Source organism: Mycena indigotica (genome assembly GCF_014461135.1).
Source record: "Mycena indigotica strain 171206Taipei chromosome Unknown Mind.scaff0004, whole genome shotgun sequence".
Taxonomy (NCBI): domain Eukaryota; kingdom Fungi; phylum Basidiomycota; class Agaricomycetes; order Agaricales; family Mycenaceae; genus Mycena; species Mycena indigotica.
The window spans coordinates 5,349,013-5,365,474 of record NW_023503003.1 but is presented as its reverse complement, the minus strand read 5'-3'; the positions used below and the strand labels follow the sequence as shown (position 1 = coordinate 5,365,474).

Sequence of the window (16,462 nt, the reverse complement as noted above, 5' to 3'; positions counted from 1 at the left end):
GCTTGAAGGGATGAGAGCTGTGACGTCTTTCGATGGATGACAACGTCACAACGGCGTCACAACGCGATCAGCAATTGTCGATCGGATCATATGGTTTTCCGACTGACTAGATTCTTCCAGTTTCTTGTCCTCAGCACGCACTTCGCGCGACCCTTCATGCCCCACCCATCGAAGAAAAGCCAATCGTCTCGTCTTATCTCATAATAATTATGTCACAGTCCCAACCCGGAGTACTTATTTCCTTTCTTTCTCTGCCAATCGGTTTCTCAATGATCAGTAGAGTCCACCGGACAAAGACGTCTTCTCGGCTCAGGAAACTCGAAAACGTAATAACCAGTTCGCTCGAAAGTCTACGGGTGGACAGCCCCCTCGCAAAAGAGTCAAGAGTGACGATTCAGAATTGGTGCGTAAACAATGGACCTTTATCTTTTGTTTGGTGCTGATATCATACCGCAGGCCCTGGAGGAAAATGAAAAGCCATATTTCAAGCCCACCTACGCCCGAAAGTCAACGGGCGGTAAAGCACCACCGAAGCCGCGTCTTAATAGTTCACAACCTAGTTCGAGCAGCCATTCCTCTCAAACGCCTCCGATCTCTGCTTCCGCAAACGCGAAAATGACGACCTGCGGACTTTGTTCATATCCACCAATCCCTACTCCGGCTTCATCTGACGAAATTCCCGGCTTTACGACTCTTTGCGGCCATTACTTCCATTATGGTTGTTATATGAACAAGCTCTTAACCACCCCCTTTGACCTCCGGAAATGCTGTCCAACGTGTAGTCTCATCAGTTTGGTTGTTTCTCGTTCGTCAGCAACAGGCTCATTCCTTCAACAGTGACTAGGAATGAGGTCTACTGGGTGCAGATTGAATCTGGTGGTGCTGTCCGTAAAAGTCATCATTCCGAAACAACCGAACTGAAGGTTTTTAAAGTGGACGAACATAAGTCAAGCTGTAGAAGATAGATTCGTCCTTGTTCGACAAGCCAAGCAGCAAATATTTCTCGACATGCTCAATGTCAGGAACCTTCCAATTGTAATCGCTCTGTTGGAGGACCCAGAACCCGTCGACGTAAATCTTATGACACGCGAGGGTTTTACAGCTTTGCATCTGAGGGCGATGGCTAATGACCTCGCCGGGGTTGACTTACTTCTCCGGTTTGTTTCTTCCAACCCTTTCTTCGGTCAGACTGATGTCCCGTTAGTCATGGAGCAAATCGTGAAATCAAGAGTGGGGTTGGGCTAACTGCCTTGGAATATGCAAATCAAAATAATGCGAACCAGGTTGTTGGTCGGCTTATGGGACCGGACTAGATTGAGCATCCCTTTTTATCTTATCGTATAATCGGCTTACAGTCCAGAATAAGCGTATGCGTACGTACTCCAGGTCCGTTCGTAAACCGGAGGTAGCTGATACTGACGACTATCAGGTGTAATGAAGTGTCCACTAAAACCTCCAAGCCAGTCTGAGTTACTGCCGTCCGCCGCTCATATACGTGTCATCAAGCAACAGAATCCTTGCTCGTGACAAGATAGAGACTTCTTATCATCGCCGCCAGTATAAAGCAGCCATCGCGTAGTCGTGATTGGTGAATGTCGACAAAGACTCGGAGCACGTCAGCATGTCATATCCAATCTAGAACTCAAAGCTCAAGATGTCCATGATCCTATCGAAACATTTGAGCTTTCTCTGTCTCCCATAGATACTTGTTCGACTTGAATCTAGTCGTCGTCAGTGTCGGTGATAAGCTTACTTCCTCAATATATTCGCGTCCAGTGCGCTAGCTTGCACCGCAACCCGGTAAAAAGGCACCTCTAGTCAACATCGCGTTTGATACTGGCAATTCATGGTCCGCGGCAACTGCTTCGAATCTCGAAAGAAATGTTGCAAGAAGCCTTCTTGTTGTCCATTCCTGCATAGCCTATCTGTGAATACTTGACCGCTGAATAGGACATTGCTGCTAAGCTAGCCGCTTGGCGACTAGTGGCTTATTACGATTAGTCATATGAACCTCTGGCCAACCTTCATGTCTTTCCCACAGCTCCCGTTCTCACTGCTGCTTCTTGCACCCACAAATGGCCTCCCTCTTGACTTGCTCATCCCTCGTTCTAGGAACTGGATTACTAGCCGTACTTGGTGCCCGATCGAAATGGAGAAAGGTCTGCGACCGCTGTTCCTGGCTTGAATGTTCACTGAAAAGTTATAGTCAAACACAAACCATCCGCCGATTATCGATTTGCCTGTGCATCGTCTGGATTAACCAGCCTATAATGTCTGCTCACGAACGTGCCAGATGTCTGAGATATTCAACAACCCGCGGGAAGCGTATGAAAGAGCACTTCGCGAATACGGTCCGGTCATTGGCGTCCATCGGAAAGGCAATGTCAGTTGTGTCGTCTATGGAGCTTTATCTCTCGCGACTTACACCTCCAAGCTCGAATTCATTGTCGACGAGACTTTGATCTCCACGTTGTTCACATCCGACCAAGTATTCAGCTTTGAAGAAGCCATGGCCACAGTACGCCGACGTTCTGACATCTGCATGACAAGTAGATCGATGTTCATAGGTCCTCAACCTCCGTCCTTTTGTCTCATTCTTTTGGTCTTTCTTCCGCGAGATCGACGACTTGGTTCAAAATGGTATCAATCCGATGCTGGAGACAGTGTTAGAACGAAGTCAGTTCCCATTTTCTTCCCGTCTATGAGAAGAAATTTTGACGTCGTTGTTCAGTGTGCCCTGTCTTCGTTCGTTCTGCGCAAACGGCAGTAACAGAAGGGACTGTCGACATGTTTGAGTACGCACACCAGAGTATTGCTGAGGCGATGACGGTCGTTATTTTTGGAGAGGTCAGATGGCAGTGAAAGAAGTCAGCGATATGCTCACGATCTAGTAGGGATACACAAACGCGCGAAACATCAGGGCACTCACGGCGGTCGCGACCGACATTGCGGGTCTAACAGGAAGTATGTCCCGCTATCTTCCGTTATTCACGGACAATAACAAGCATGCAGTGTATCAAAACTCCTCCTTCCTGGGACGGCAGTTCCCTAATGTCTATGTCGCATTCACCTGGATCAGAGTCTTCTTCACGACCATCTTGGCATTCTTCCGCGTTATGGGCCCGCAAGTCTGGCGGCATCTCCGTTCGCGTCAATGGCACAAGAACCAAGACGAAAAAGCCACGAATGTGCTCGAATATATGGCTTATAAGCACGCGAAGGACGGAGTCGTGGGTGTTGGGTCGTTTCTATGGATAATGGTGATGCTTCTTGGGTCAGCGCATAATATGGTCCGTCGACTGAGCTGACTTCCACAGATTGATTTTCGCATCAGTCCACCAGACGTGTGTTGGTTTGTCTGCCATCAGCCATATGCTTGACATTTCATTAGTGCTTCCGTGGTTGTGTGGATAGTATTCGAGCTCTCAATACGGCCCGAATACCTTGCGCACATTCGTGAAGAGGCCCTGCAGCACGCCGACCCCGTCAACCACCAACTAGACCCTTCAAATATCGGCGCAGCAGTCCAGAAAGCAGTGTGGCTAGATTCCTTCATCCGAGAAGTCATGCGCACCAAAGGCGACACCCTCAGCACCTGTCGGCGCACCACAGTCGACGTGAACATCGGGGGACGGACGATTCCGAAAGGGTAAGCAAGTTCTTGCTCCCCTTCCTTATCTCCAATCTTATCTAATCTTATCAGACATCTTGTTTTCCCGTTAGCCACACGCGCGCATTTCAACGCAGCGCACCACCCTGACCCAGACACGTTCAAGCCAGAACGATGGCACGCGCCGAATGCACGCCCGGCCATCATGAGCAGCGCGTCCTATATCGCATTCGGGATGGGACGGTGGGCGTGTCCCGGCCGGATTCTCGCAGTTTCTGGTGCGTTGTCATCTTTTCCGAAAGCTCTGAATTGACCTGCAGAAATCAAAATGATTGTATGGTCGCTCGTGCTGAGCGGCACGCCACGCCTAGAGGGAAACCGGTACACGATTGTCGATCCGCTCAATGTCACGTCTGTTCCGCCGGAGGGAAAGCTGATCTTGGAACGCTATTCAACTTGACCACATTTTGTATCTAAGCACTTCGTTCGATAACAAACAGCTATTTACAAATGTATCAGTAGCAAACTTTGGACAACAGTTCAAACACACCTCGCCACTGGAATCGCTGCTCACGAATAGCCGCCCATCGTTGGAGAATGCAAGGCCGACGGGCCGAATGCATTTTCCCGGGCATGAAGTCAAGTTTGTCGCTTGAATGAGGAAGTCGTAGGTGTCGCTCAAGGGGAAGGGTACACTGTGGCTACCTCAGCACCAACGAATTTGTGAGAAGAAGACACACACTGAACGACCCCATAGCCTGTTGGCGGGGAGCGATTGAAAGAGCCATGGAAAGACACCACGGCGTCGCCATGGAGCGACCGAGGGAATGACTTGTCGGTAGTCTTTTTTGGCGGGTGGTAGAATTTGATGTCCAGGGGGACAGAATGGGCCTAGACTCCGTATGAGACTTCGCTATAAATACTGCTTTAGCGGACCTGAAGCGTGAGTGCGGGCGGAACATTGTTTTTCGGGTCCGAACACCACGCGTCGTCCCTTTCCGGCAGCAACTTCAGGCTGATCTGGTCGCCCCGCTGCAAAGTCGTATATTGCGGGTCGCCGGTCGGGTCCGCGGTGGGGTTCCACAGGGTTGTGCAATCGGGGAAGCCAAAAAACTTCAAATGACCACCTAAATGAACGCGATTAATTTCATCAGCCGGGTTGTCGTTGACGAATGCTGCCGTTAAGTCGGTGACGTTGTCGATGCTGGCGCCGTTCTCGACCACGTAGAGGGTGTTGGAAAGGGTAGGGTGGAAGGCAAACCCTCCTGGGTTCCGTATGCCATATACGAGGATCTCCGCTGTTGCCCAGTCGAGTGGTGTGGCCGGGCATCCGGCTGGGAGCACAAAACGGCGGATTTGTGAGCGCCCAGAGGAAGGATTGCGAGCGGTAGGGTCAATGTTTGTTTGTGGCCCGGTGGCCACGAGAAGCTTCAAAGCATTGCCTTCTTTCTGAAGCTGCAGCGTATGTGTCGTCAAATCTCCGTCAGGCGGAATGCCGCTAATGACCACACACGCTTCTCCCGAGACTGTTTTGCTGCCCGCATCGTAGCTATAGACCAGAACCTGGCCGGCCGTGCTGACATACAAATGCCCCTCATCATCAACTTGGATTCCCTGCGTGAACCCCGTGTTGGCAATGACGACGCTTCGCTCCCACCCAGCGGGGGGCTGGACTGAACGCGGTTACCCCCAGCCCACGCTCGACCACCAGCACATTTTGGTTCGCATCAAGGGTTATTCCTCTTGGAGTCGTCAGGTTGGAGAATAACACGCGTGCGGTGAAGCCAGTTGCGACGGTGACTGGGGCCTTAAACGGGATCCCTGGAGGCTGAACAGTGCCAGCGTAAACGGAAAGAGGGAGAAGAGCAAGGAGTGCCGCCCTCATGGTCGAAAAGCAAGAGAGTGCTCACATTCACTGTCAGGGCGGGGTCAAAGATCGTCGGTCACCAATGATTGATACGCTGAGGCTGAGTGAGAAATGATACGTGGATGACATTGGCGGCGTGCGAAAAGTAAAGCCCTGGCCAGTGTAACTTGAGTGTAACAGAAAATCCACCCCGTGCGAAATTGAACTTGAACAAAAAACAACGTGATCACTTTTCCAATACCAGAACCAGATCCACCTCCTTCTTCCCAACAGTCAGTGGCACCTCCACGACCTCCCCCCGAGCTGCAACGTCCCTGACATCGGCAAGTGCGCCGTCAACGTAGACACCATATTTCCCCTTTGGCAGATTGTGGAATGCCGGGGCGAGCCTTTGGGACTATCAGTTGAATAAAACATGACGCATCGGCAACTGACCTCTTTTCTGACTCGTCCCAGGAACGAACAGTCACCACCATGTTTTCCCCATCCCACATTCCACGCAGGAAGTCCACACCACCGCCCAAGCCGACACCGTCAACGTAGGCGTAGTCCGCGAACCGCTCTCGGGTCCACGGCTTGTCCCACATCTTGCGCTGGCCGTCAAACACGTTCAGCCGTGCATAGGCGATCGCTGCGTTGCCCGTAAAGGGCTCCACACGAACCCAGTTTCCGTCAGCATCAGTGTCGTCGGTCCCTGAGCGAGGGTAGAAGAGGCCGCCCCGCTCCCACGTCGGGTTGAGGTATTTGTCAGCATGAGCCAAAAGCCCGTCCGTGATTGCCCGATCTTCGGCCACCTCGGAGGCCCACTGCGCGATGTAGCCAAAGATGGGACGCACAAACGGGCCGGTGGGTGGCGGAGGGGCAGCGGCAACCATCTCGGTCGCGCGCCGGATCGCTGACGCATCGTTCGCATCCGCCTTCTCGTCTTGGACAAGCTGGCGAATGGCCTTTGCGATGGCATCACTCCGAACGTTGATCCGGCCGTCGGCTGAAGGCGCGCTGAGGTATCCCAGTGCTTGTTTGGGGAACAAAGCCTTCATTTGGTCAGGGTTCCAGGCATTCATGAAGGTACAGGCCCTAGAAGAGATATCGATCAAGAATCGCTTGGTGAAGTGAGGACGTACCACGCAGTGAAACCAATATTCTGTGCTGGAACGCGTTGGTCCTGTTTTACTTGATACCAGTCGACAAATAAGCCGTCTTCTTGTAGAAAACCGCTCTTTGACTTCCATGCGGCGATGTACTTCTCGAGAACTCCTTCGATGGTGTTTGTTCCTTTACGAATGTCGTTGTACCTCATCGCGATGATCTGCGTTGCTTATGAGCACGCAGGGAATCTAGGGCGGCGGATGCTCACCGGAAACTGGTTACAGACGACGAAGCTGCAAGAAAACAATGAGCATTGAAACCTCTGCAGAAACCACAGGGACTGACACGGAATTCGGCTCGCAGCAGACACCGATCCAGTTGGCGCGCTCCATTTCTCTTATAATCGCGTCTTGAAGAGTGCTGCGAGTGTAGCTGAAGCGCTCCGGACCCATTCCCCAAAAGATTGGGTTCCAGTCGAAGACGATCGCGTCAGGTTGATCAAATTTGTCGTCGTTGAACAGCATTGCATGCAAGGATATCATCAGCAAGAGGTGGCCAGAATACTACAAATTGAATCAGAAAAGAGAGAAAAAGCATTGAAAAAAAAACAGCACCATAATGTTCTCCTTGACGACTGGGTCGGGCCACGGCTTGCGCAACTCTTGGATGTCGGGATCGACGAGACGGCCGCTCTGGCTGGTGAGATACCAATAGGACCAAACATCTTTGTACAACATTTTCTCGATGAGCGCTTCGATGACCTGGCGGAAAACGGAGCGAAGGGCGGGGAGACGGTGGTAGTGGGCCACCGAGGCGGCATAAACCATCCCAGAGAGCTGGTATCGGAGCGAATCGAGCCATTCTTGGCCAGCGATCTGCGTGCCCATATGCGGGTACTCGCCAGGCAGCGCGGTAGCGAGATTGTGGATGTGTCGCAGGTGGCCCGCCTGCTCACGCGAGAGCTTTGGGAAGCGGTCGAGAAAACCGCTGGGGAGTGTCTTTGGAAAGGTCATTTACGAACGGAAATTGGTAGGCGGTCCGTTGCGTCGTGGCCTTTTATACGAAATAACTTCAAGGGTCGCGACGACAGCCATTGACATGCGGCCGCATTACGAGAAAATTCGGCGACAGATCCGTGCAGTATCCGTGCTCAGCCAACGGTCAAATTCGAGCTGCAGTTTGAATAAAAGCTTCAGCACGCTGCTTCCGCTGACCTCTACAGTGCATCTAATCCAGTGCAGTCGAGGCTGGCCAAGCAGTCTGAGGCATTTGCTGTGCCGACGACCAATAGTTTTTGTGGTCAAGAACGGGTTGTCGGTAGGAAGTCAACAAGTCACCATTTACTTCCGTGCACGTGTTGATTGATTGGTCATCAACGCCCGATCAACTTGGCAGAAATTCGGAAATGACCACGGTGCAAGCATTTGACCCTCCTGCTCTGGACAACAGTTCGCTCGTCTCGATAGAATTCTGCGATAGGGTAAACCTAGCTTTTTCCATGTGACTTGCGGGCGACTGCCCGTCTCGACTCACGGTGATAATGTAGTGTCGGTGGCTTCACCGTGCTTCCTGGGTGCAAACGGAACTCCGACTAACGTTCCCACCACCCGCCATTGAGGCCATTACACTCATCCCTCGCAACTCCGAAGAGACTGCTGGCCGGTTCCGTGTCTGGGTGACCGAGAACGGAAACGCGCCGCGTTTGGTCTGGGATCGCAAGACGGAGGGTGGGTTTCCGGAGTTGAAGGTTCTTGTGAGCATTATCAACTCCAGTCTGCAGTATTTTAACTTGTTGCGGTCACAGAAACAGAGAATACGTGATATTCTGCAGCCAGGCAAGAGTCTGGGACATTCGGATAAGCCTACGTAAAAAATGAAATCCGCTTCGCCGCAATCCCAGCCCTTCTTCTCACCTCCCTATAGAAGGATAGGTAGTACGATGGGTGTAAGTAAGTTGAAACCAGTCTCTCTTCATGATCATCCAAAACAGTCCCTATCCGGCCCGTGCTATGAGCGTTAATTTACTTGTACCTACGTTCAACAACTTTTTCATGCAGTCAAACACCCTTCGTCGATAATCGTCTGAAGCGCCGGTTCGTAGCCATCAAGTCACCAAAGCAAAAGACTCGGAGATTCCTTTGGTCAACTGTGGGCCCCATGCTCACTGACAGCTACAGTATCCCTATAAACAGCAGTCACGCACTTCAGGCCGCCCCTCAGCCTCACCATGTCGCAGGGCCCCAAAACCTTCTTCAAAAAGCACTGGAAAATTTGGCTAAAAAGCGTCCTCTACTTCTTGTTCACATTCTCTGCCGCAATCAGCCTCACGCTCGTTCCGGGGACCTCGCCGGTGGAAGACTTTGTCTGTCGCTTAGCAGGCCTATTCATCACAGCCATCGCCCCTTCATGCGCCGATAGGGCACCATGGCAATGCTTCACAATGCTCGTTGGAAGCTTTGCTATACAGGTCATCTACGCAATAAGTGAGTGGACTGCTGATTTTCCAACATTCGCCCCCTTCATATGCGACACAGATCCTGTAATGACCAGTGCGAACTGGAACGACACTGGCAGCGTTTTCCAGCGTGTTTCTCTTGCAGTTGCGGCCAATGTTCTTGCATACTGTTTGGTGCTGGCGTGGGCGAGCCGAAATGGGGAGACGTGGGTGGGACATGGGATCGGGACGTTTCTGGGCTGGATCAGTGGGTTCACTGCGATCGTGCGTAACCTGAGTTGTTCCACCTAAAAGCTGATTCAAATGCAGACTGCATTTCTTTGCTCGGCCTCCAAGTCCAGTGACCAAGTTGAGCATCAACTGGTTGGTACCGAGGATGATGAAACAGTTTGCAATTCGAAAGCGGAAGATAATGCCAACAAAGAACCCATGGTAGTGTAATTTAAAAGACGTCTATATAATGCTGCCCTCCCATTCTAAAACAACGGCATGCAACGCAGTCTGCCAGCGCACCTTCAAATCGTCCGTCAGAGTCTCCAACTTGTGCTCCCACTCTTTCACGTCGCCATTTGTTCTATACGCCTCCTTTCCCGTCGTCCGCGCGACATCTGCAAACCCAAACCGCGTATAAAGACCCAGGACAGCGATGTTGTCTGGGTGGACGATTGCACGCAGTCTGACACGCGTGCAAGTCGTTGTCCGGGTGTGATTCAAAGCGTAGTCCTTTGCTGCTTGAATGAGGAGCTTGCCCAGCCCGCGACCACGGTGAGCCGCTGAGGCAAACACGGCAGTCATTTGCCAGTGGGTCTCCTCTGTGTCGCTACCAGGCTGTGGCGCGTTGCTTTCGGGCGGGAGAGTATATTCTTCCAGCGGCATCGGACCGCGCAAAATCGCGCTTGCAACCCAGGTGCCAGACTTTCGCGGGTCTTCACCAATCGCATGAGCAACACACACAAGCACGACCGCATCCTCCCGCCAGACCTTCGCTGCCCAATGTTCCGGCGTGAACGCGCTCTCAATGGCATAGCTCGAGCCAAACGCGGTGGGCGACGTTGTCAGCGCCTCCAGCCGCAACGCCGCATAGCGCTCGCACAAGGCGGAGAAGTCATCGGGAGGAGCCAAGTCGGTGCGGGGACAGGGTAAAGCAAGCGTAGAATACGTGGCCATCGTGTCTAGGCAACACAGAAGTCGGCGGGCTGACTTATAGGGTCGGCCACCCCGGCCGGCAACCTCAAACAGTCCGAAAGAGCGCGGTGAGCGTTGGAAGCAGTGCAAAGAACTAGTACCAATGACTCCCCGCGGCGACGGCGCTCCGACAAGAAGCGGGACAAGAGGCAGAAGGCGGTACGGAGGAAAATCCCAAATGATCGTTGGCTGTGGTACCTGATCATCAATGACGCAATCAAAAAAAAGGCGGATCAGATCAGATAAGGTAAGCCATCAAAGGCTATTTAAAGACCTTTCCTGTCATGCAATGTAGAAAATTAGCGCTAATTTACAGACAATACATGCTCGTCATTCTCCAGAGTTAATCATGAGTCAGGTTTAATTACGTGTTCTTTACTCCTAAGCACCCTTTCCCACCAGTCCAGCCCGCTTCGCCACCAACCCACCACGTTTCGCAGGACTTCCACGCCCGGGCGGCCCTTCTGACTCGGCCGTCTTCTTCTGCCACTGGTCGATAAGCTTGCCAACACCCTGATATGGCCGTTCAGGCGAAGCAGAGCGCGGCGGCTGGTCATCAACAGTGGATTTCCGCGAGGGCGGGTTTGAAGCAACACCAAAGTCAAGAGACTTGTAAGACGGCCGTCGTGCTCGGGGCGTTGCTATCGGGACAGGCTCTTGTAACGGTTGTTGCTGTGGTGTCGAAGTCCTCGGTGTGGGTGACACCCTCGCTGGGAAGCCCTTGGTAGAATCGAGAACAGGTAAACGCCCATTATATCCCACCGAAGAGGAGCTCGATGTACTCGTGCTCGAGCTCGACACTGACGAAAACCTGCCCGAGCCGTTCTCCACTCGCGGAGAAGACGCCCCCAGCGACTTGCTCGGCGCGGCCAAAGGCGGCGAGACTGGCGACTTCCCACCACCACTCCCGGGAACGCCGATGGACTCGTAGCGTTGCACCATATCCGATATAGAAGTTCGGCGCATCTGAACTCGCGGCTTGGGGTCTTCTGGGGGAGGAGCAAGCGAGTTGGCAAGCGCATTTGGGTCGGATGGCTTGGAAGAGGGGAAAAGGAACATCGATTGCGGACGAGACTTGGTGGAAGGCGAGGTAGGCGTTACCGGTGATTTGATGCTACGTGGCGAGGCCGACGATAACACGCCTGCGGAGGAAGGCTTCCCAACACCAATCGCAGACAACGCCGATGATTGCCTCTTTGCTTTCGTCTCCGTTGGCTGCGCCGGCGAGAAGGTAGTCTTTTTCGGCGTCAAGTCTTGGTCCTTTTGCAGCAAAGAAATGGACCCCGCGCCGCCATATAAATCCACCAAGTCATGCACAGAACTCTGCCTCGCTTTATGTTTCGATGGTCGTGCAGTTTTGATGGACTTTGGTGGAGATTTGAGGCCACCGCCAGCATCTTCCGGTCCCTCATCTGCACTAGATGCTGAATCAGCATCTTTAGTTGTCGGCTCCTCGTTGAGATCTATCGCAGGGAATACCCTCTGTGCTCTCGTGGTCGGCGAAGAAGGTGTCGGGTTCATGGTCTCGCGTTGGACCACCACCGCTTCTTGTAAGTGTAGAGGCACGTGATCGATAACTGAGGCTCGTTTGCTTGGCGAATCTCTCAGAACAGGCCGTCCCGACGACGAAGAGGCAGGGGTTGTTGCCATCCGACTATGTGAGGAAGGGGCAGGAGAGTCTGTATCATCGCCGGTTAACCAGTCTCGAGACTTGTGATTGGATGGAATGGCTGGGTGGGCAGAGGAAGAGCCAACATCGGTCCTTGAAGGGAGAGGGAGCCCCTCATCAGTGCTGGCGGAATAAGCGTGTTTCATTGTCAATGAACTTCTATGTCTCCGGGTTAAAGATGGTCTGGAATTCTCGAGAGAAGGGGAAGGAGCTGCAGGGGTCGGAATTGGCTGGATAACCCGGTTATTGGAACTAATATCTCTCATCGCATTACTTGTTGCGGGCTGAGATCGTCCAGCATCGCCAAACGAATTCGAGGCATACGCTGGTTTATAATCAGCACGAAGAACCTCTGGTGTCGCTCTCCTTGGGGGTAATGGCGGCATTGACGGCGTCGGAGGATGTGATTGTTGGTAAGTGTTTGACGAGGAAGAAGAGGACCCAAATGTTTTATCCAATTCCTCCAGAGAAGGGAACCTCGTCTCTGCAGCAGCATCATTCCCGTCTGAACCTACTCCAGCCATCGATGAGGGCGGTCGCGAGAGCCATGAAGAGCCAGAGCTGGTTGGCTTTAATGTCGGCGGTGGGGGTGAAAGTGCTTGTGACTGTGAGGATGGGGGCGGCGAAAGGGCAGTTGCGGGCGATGAACTTGATTGCGACATGTAGGTTGGGCGAGGAGAAGGTGAGGGTCTGGAGGGTTTATAGTCTTTATAGTCCCCACTGATCCCGCTGTACTTGTCTCGAGAACTGGAGCTAGACATGCCTGCGAGCCCTGTCCTTAACAGACGCGCTTCGCCCAAAGTTGGGGCGGGCTTATTGTCGCTGCCGCTCAAACCAAGGCCATCGAATGCGTCTTTGTCTCTTTCTCTTCGGTTAATGGCGGGCGTCCCAGTATATGCAGATGGTCGCAATGGAAGAGATGGCGGAGTAGTTGACGATTTGGAAGCGGCGGGAGGTACTGTAGACTTCTTGGTGTCAAACTCGTCCCATAATTTCTCCGCAAAATCATCTCCGAATCCTGCCCCCGACGGAGCTGCTGCGTTCCCGGCAGAGCCGCCTCGCGTAGCCCAAGCATCGTCTAACGCATTCCGCTTTGGAATATTGGTATCATTCTGGACGGTTGCTGCCTTCCATGCCTTGTCCTCTTCTTCCAGCCAATTCTTAGCCTTGTCAGGTTGAGGAGTTGCCCGTTGTTTATGTGGACTCGTAGTTCTCGATCGTGACGAAGACTTCATATTTGTCGGCGTTTCCGTTGTAGGTCGACCACGACGCATGGGCGCAATAGCCTCTAGGACCTTATCGCGTGCTTGAACGCCAGCAGACGGCTGCTGTTGCTGTTGTTGTGAGCGATAAGTGACCGTGGATTCGAGAGCGTTGGATGAGGAGGGTAATGAGAATTGATTTTGTGTGCGAGGGGAAAGCGGTTGTGGCGTTGGAATAGTATATGTAAACTGTGACTTGGTGCCCCGAAGACGATGGACGTTGTTCAGCAGTTCAAAAACACTCGGACGTTGATGACCGTGCTCGCGGAGCATCGAAGCTTCAGGTAACGTCAGTGAAAATATTGACAAAATTTTGCTTGAGAACGCACCGATTAGCGAGTTCATTTGTTGCGAGTAAACGGGATATGGTGGAATGCGGTATTGAACGTTGAGGATTGCGAGGGGCCCGTGTTCCTCAAATGGGGTCGTATAATAGCAAAGCTTGTAGAGTAGAACCCCAAGCGCCCATACGTCACTCTTCTCGTCAACTGGTCGCCGCATGTATGGATCGACCATTTCTGGCGCACGATATTGTAAAGTTGTGTGTCTGTTCAAGTCTGCTTCCAGCGCACGGATCTCCTGGGTGTTGGCTGGTGGCCGTTGCGCCACAGTTGTCGCACTACCAAAGTCACAAAGTTTGAAGGATGTCGCAGAGGACTGCAATATGTTTTCGACTTTGAGATCACGGTGTAGCAGCGGCGGTCGCGAGTTGTGCATATAGGCCACCCCTTCTAGGACATCTACGAATATTTGCAGGATTTCTGCTTCCGTGAGTCGTTCCCGCAGCCTTCTATTCATCATGTCGATGATTCCGCCGCCTATTAAACATATTAGCGTGCTGTTTTTCAGTTGCTGGAGTATTGACTCACCAGGACAGAACTCCATAAGAATAAAGACCTCGTAGAGCCCATTTGGCATTCTATGCCATGCTGCATCGATGAGGTGGACAATGTTGGGGTGGCCTTTGAGCAAGCGCTGTATAGCCGGTTTATGACGACCCTGAAGAGCAACCGCAAACACACACCATGATATCGACCTCCTTCTTGACCTCAGTGAGCATGGCATCATTGGACACGGCGATGCGTTTCAGAACGTGGTGCGTCGTGTTGTAGACCGGCGTCGCAGTTCTAACTAGATACACATGGGCAAAACCACCTGAGTTCTGGTCAGGAAAATGATATTATTGAGCTGGTAAAAGCTTCAGCACCTTGAGACAGGTAACGCTCGACTTGAACGGTGTATTTGTTGACGGATATGGATTGCCCAGGGACTAAGGTGCCCGGATATGCCGCCATGCGGGCACAGGGGAGTGGAGCCGCGTGGCGAAGAGGAGGGACGAGTTTGGTTGAGGAGAAGGAGGAAAGCACAGAGCGTCACGTGCACAATTCAGAGCTTCCCGCAAACGACCATGTCCGTCGCCCGGCTGTTCCCCCAGGTCCAAACACGCGCCATCTCTAGCTCTCCGTACGGACGGACCCACGTCTGGAAAAGGCGAAAGCCTGTTTTGCCCAACCCAGTTGTACCCAAATTTCCCCAACGCGTGATTCGCGCTGACGGGTCCTCATTTCTCCACTGGACAACCTCTCCGCGGTCCCTTATCCGCCTAACACGAGACACGACAAGCAATCCTCTCTGGAATACCGCAATGTGGTCTGATGGTCGCGGACTGGAAGAAGAAAGCGAGAGCACGGGTCGGTTGGGTCGCTTCAATCGCCGGTTCGAGGGAATCGGTGGATCTGGCGAGAGTGTAGACTGGATGGAAGGCGTAGAGAAGATGCGGTCAAGTCAGCTTGGTGGAGAGCTCGTGCGGAATCATACAGACACGAAAAAGAAGGCGCCTCCAAAGAAAAAGTGTGTTCTTTCTTGTTTCTTGCTCCAGCTACTAATTATATGCGCCAGGTAAATGGCTTATAATCATTAATTACTCGTGTCTCTCATTCCCTCGTAATGAGTCCGTCCTCCACATACCTGTTATCCCACAACCTAAGAGCGTCGACCCTGTCATCATGCAAGCTGAAGCTCTGAAGCCCATTCAGTTGTTTCCCGAACGGGATTTAACCACTTGAATAACATGTGGACCTGCATAACACGATGATGTACGTCCCAAACTCCCTCTTGTTGCGAAAACCAAGCTCTCTCATTCATTCCTATAGCAGCACCAATTCCAAACACAAACGCAATGAAGAAACCTACCCCAAACTGGGATCATAATAGTTGACCACATAAGTTAAAAACAACAAACTAGGTACCTTGATAGACTCGAGACCAGTCGTTATTGAATGTGACTTCAATAACGACTGGAACATAATCACCGGTGGCTTGGTGACATCGGCGTTTCGGGCGTCGAGTTTCTGGTACATATGAACTTTTTCTCTCAAATTTTCAATTTTTCTATGCCTATCGATAGCCCTTGAAAATTTAAGAGTCGTGATGTTTTTATTTTTGCGTGAAACCCAAAATTGTGTGTGCTAGAGCAAAAGTTTCCTGAGGCGGCCGATGAGTCCCGAGCCTTTGCTCGGACCGAGCATGGACCGAGCTGTCAGAAGCGTGACGGTAACAGTCTTGGGGTCGGGACTGATCGGCCGGATGGGAACTCTTTCGTCCATAGCACACGCAATTATGACATTCACGCAAAAATAAAAACATCACGAGTCTTGGATTTTTGAGGGCTATCCAGTGGTACAAAAAAATCGAAAATCTAAGAGAAAAAGTTCACTTGTGCAGGAAACTCGACCGCCGAAACGCTGTTGTCACCAAGCTGACGGTGATTATGTTCCAGCCCCTCTGGCGGATCATCGTGCTTGCCCTTTGATTTTAGCCGTTGGGTGCTGGCATAAGCGAGCCTAGTACCTTGACTTGTTTATTTGTTTTTGGTGACCACCCCTAACTCCATGTCTGACTCCTCCCGCAAAGTAGCTGCAGTGTCCCAGAGCCGATTACCCCAACCTTTCTACACAGACGAAGAGCTCGATGCCTTGACTGAAGACCAATGGCGGCAGCTCCAGCCAGAAGCTATCGACCACAATGCCCTCAATCCTGTGAGAGCTATCAAGTCGCAACAACCGCAACCTCCTCGCATGAGAACTTCGACACGCCCGATCGCACGCGGGGACATGGGTGCATCATCAACTTCCGCGACGCACCGTTCATCGCCGTCCTCTGGACCAATCCTCGAGCCCAGGACGAAGGGTATGGCTCTGTCACTACGCCTATGCCGGCAAGCCCACGGAACCTGTTTCTCTGCGGGACATGTACTTGAATGACTGGCACCCCGCATACTTGGACGAGCACCTAGCCCAATGGACGTCCGATGCCTCCTTGGGTG

At 52.3% G+C, this 16,462-nt stretch overlaps 7 protein-coding genes across 7 annotated transcripts; 3 read left to right on the top strand and 4 right to left on the bottom strand.

Moving 5' to 3' along the window:
• Window positions 1–209: 209 nt before the first annotated feature.
• MIND_00547600 (uncharacterized protein) lies at window positions 210–1,313 on the top strand (the record flags this gene model as incomplete). The annotated part of the gene is made up of 6 exons (XM_037362255.1): window positions 210–230; window positions 281–403; window positions 457–790; window positions 838–884; window positions 934–1,157; window positions 1,205–1,313. 6 exons carry the CDS (start codon window positions 210–212, stop codon window positions 1,311–1,313), a joined length of 858 nt encoding a protein of 285 aa, XP_037222547.1.
• Window positions 1,314–3,977: 2,664 nt separating this feature from the next.
• MIND_00547300 (NHL repeat-containing protein) lies at window positions 3,978–5,495 on the bottom strand (the record flags this gene model as incomplete). The annotated part of the gene is made up of 5 exons (XM_037362254.1): window positions 3,978–4,048; window positions 4,109–4,305; window positions 4,353–4,501; window positions 4,547–5,224; window positions 5,268–5,495. The coding sequence occupies 5 exons, from the start codon at window positions 5,493–5,495 to the stop codon at window positions 3,978–3,980; spliced, it is 1,323 nt and encodes a 440-aa protein (XP_037222546.1).
• Window positions 5,496–5,703: 208 nt separating this feature from the next.
• On the bottom strand, window positions 5,704–7,579 carry MIND_00547200 (Linalool dehydratase-isomerase; the record flags this gene model as incomplete). The annotated part of the gene is made up of 6 exons (XM_037362253.1): window positions 5,704–5,866; window positions 5,913–6,554; window positions 6,602–6,786; window positions 6,835–6,859; window positions 6,912–7,129; window positions 7,181–7,579. 6 exons carry the CDS (start codon window positions 7,577–7,579, stop codon window positions 5,704–5,706), a joined length of 1,632 nt encoding a protein of 543 aa, XP_037222545.1.
• Window positions 7,580–7,959: 380 nt separating this feature from the next.
• On the top strand, window positions 7,960–8,436 carry MIND_00547100 (uncharacterized protein; the record flags this gene model as incomplete). The annotated part of the gene is made up of 2 exons (XM_037362252.1): window positions 7,960–8,046; window positions 8,113–8,436. Exons 1-2 carry the CDS (start codon window positions 7,972–7,974, stop codon window positions 8,434–8,436), a joined length of 399 nt encoding a protein of 132 aa, XP_037222544.1. The 5' UTR covers window positions 7,960–7,971.
• Window positions 8,437–9,474: 1,038 nt separating this feature from the next.
• MIND_00547000 (N-acetyltransferase domain-containing protein) lies at window positions 9,475–10,364 on the bottom strand (the record flags this gene model as incomplete). The annotated part of the gene is made up of 1 exon (XM_037362251.1): window positions 9,475–10,364. Exon 1 carries the CDS (start codon window positions 10,186–10,188, stop codon window positions 9,475–9,477), a length of 714 nt encoding a protein of 237 aa, XP_037222543.1. The 5' UTR covers window positions 10,189–10,364.
• Window positions 10,365–10,587: 223 nt separating this feature from the next.
• MIND_00546900 (Protein kinase domain-containing protein) lies at window positions 10,588–14,432 on the bottom strand (the record flags this gene model as incomplete). Its single annotated transcript, XM_037362250.1, has 5 exons — window positions 10,588–13,415; window positions 13,467–13,955; window positions 14,007–14,112; window positions 14,162–14,292; window positions 14,345–14,432. 5 exons carry the CDS (start codon window positions 14,430–14,432, stop codon window positions 10,588–10,590), a joined length of 3,642 nt encoding a protein of 1,213 aa, XP_037222542.1.
• On the top strand, window positions 14,423–15,040 carry MIND_00546800 (uncharacterized protein; the record flags this gene model as incomplete). Its single annotated transcript, XM_037362249.1, has 2 exons — window positions 14,423–14,988; window positions 15,037–15,040. The coding sequence occupies 2 exons, from the start codon at window positions 14,423–14,425 to the stop codon at window positions 15,038–15,040; spliced, it is 570 nt and encodes a 189-aa protein (XP_037222541.1).
• Window positions 15,041–16,462: the final 1,422 nt, after the last annotated feature.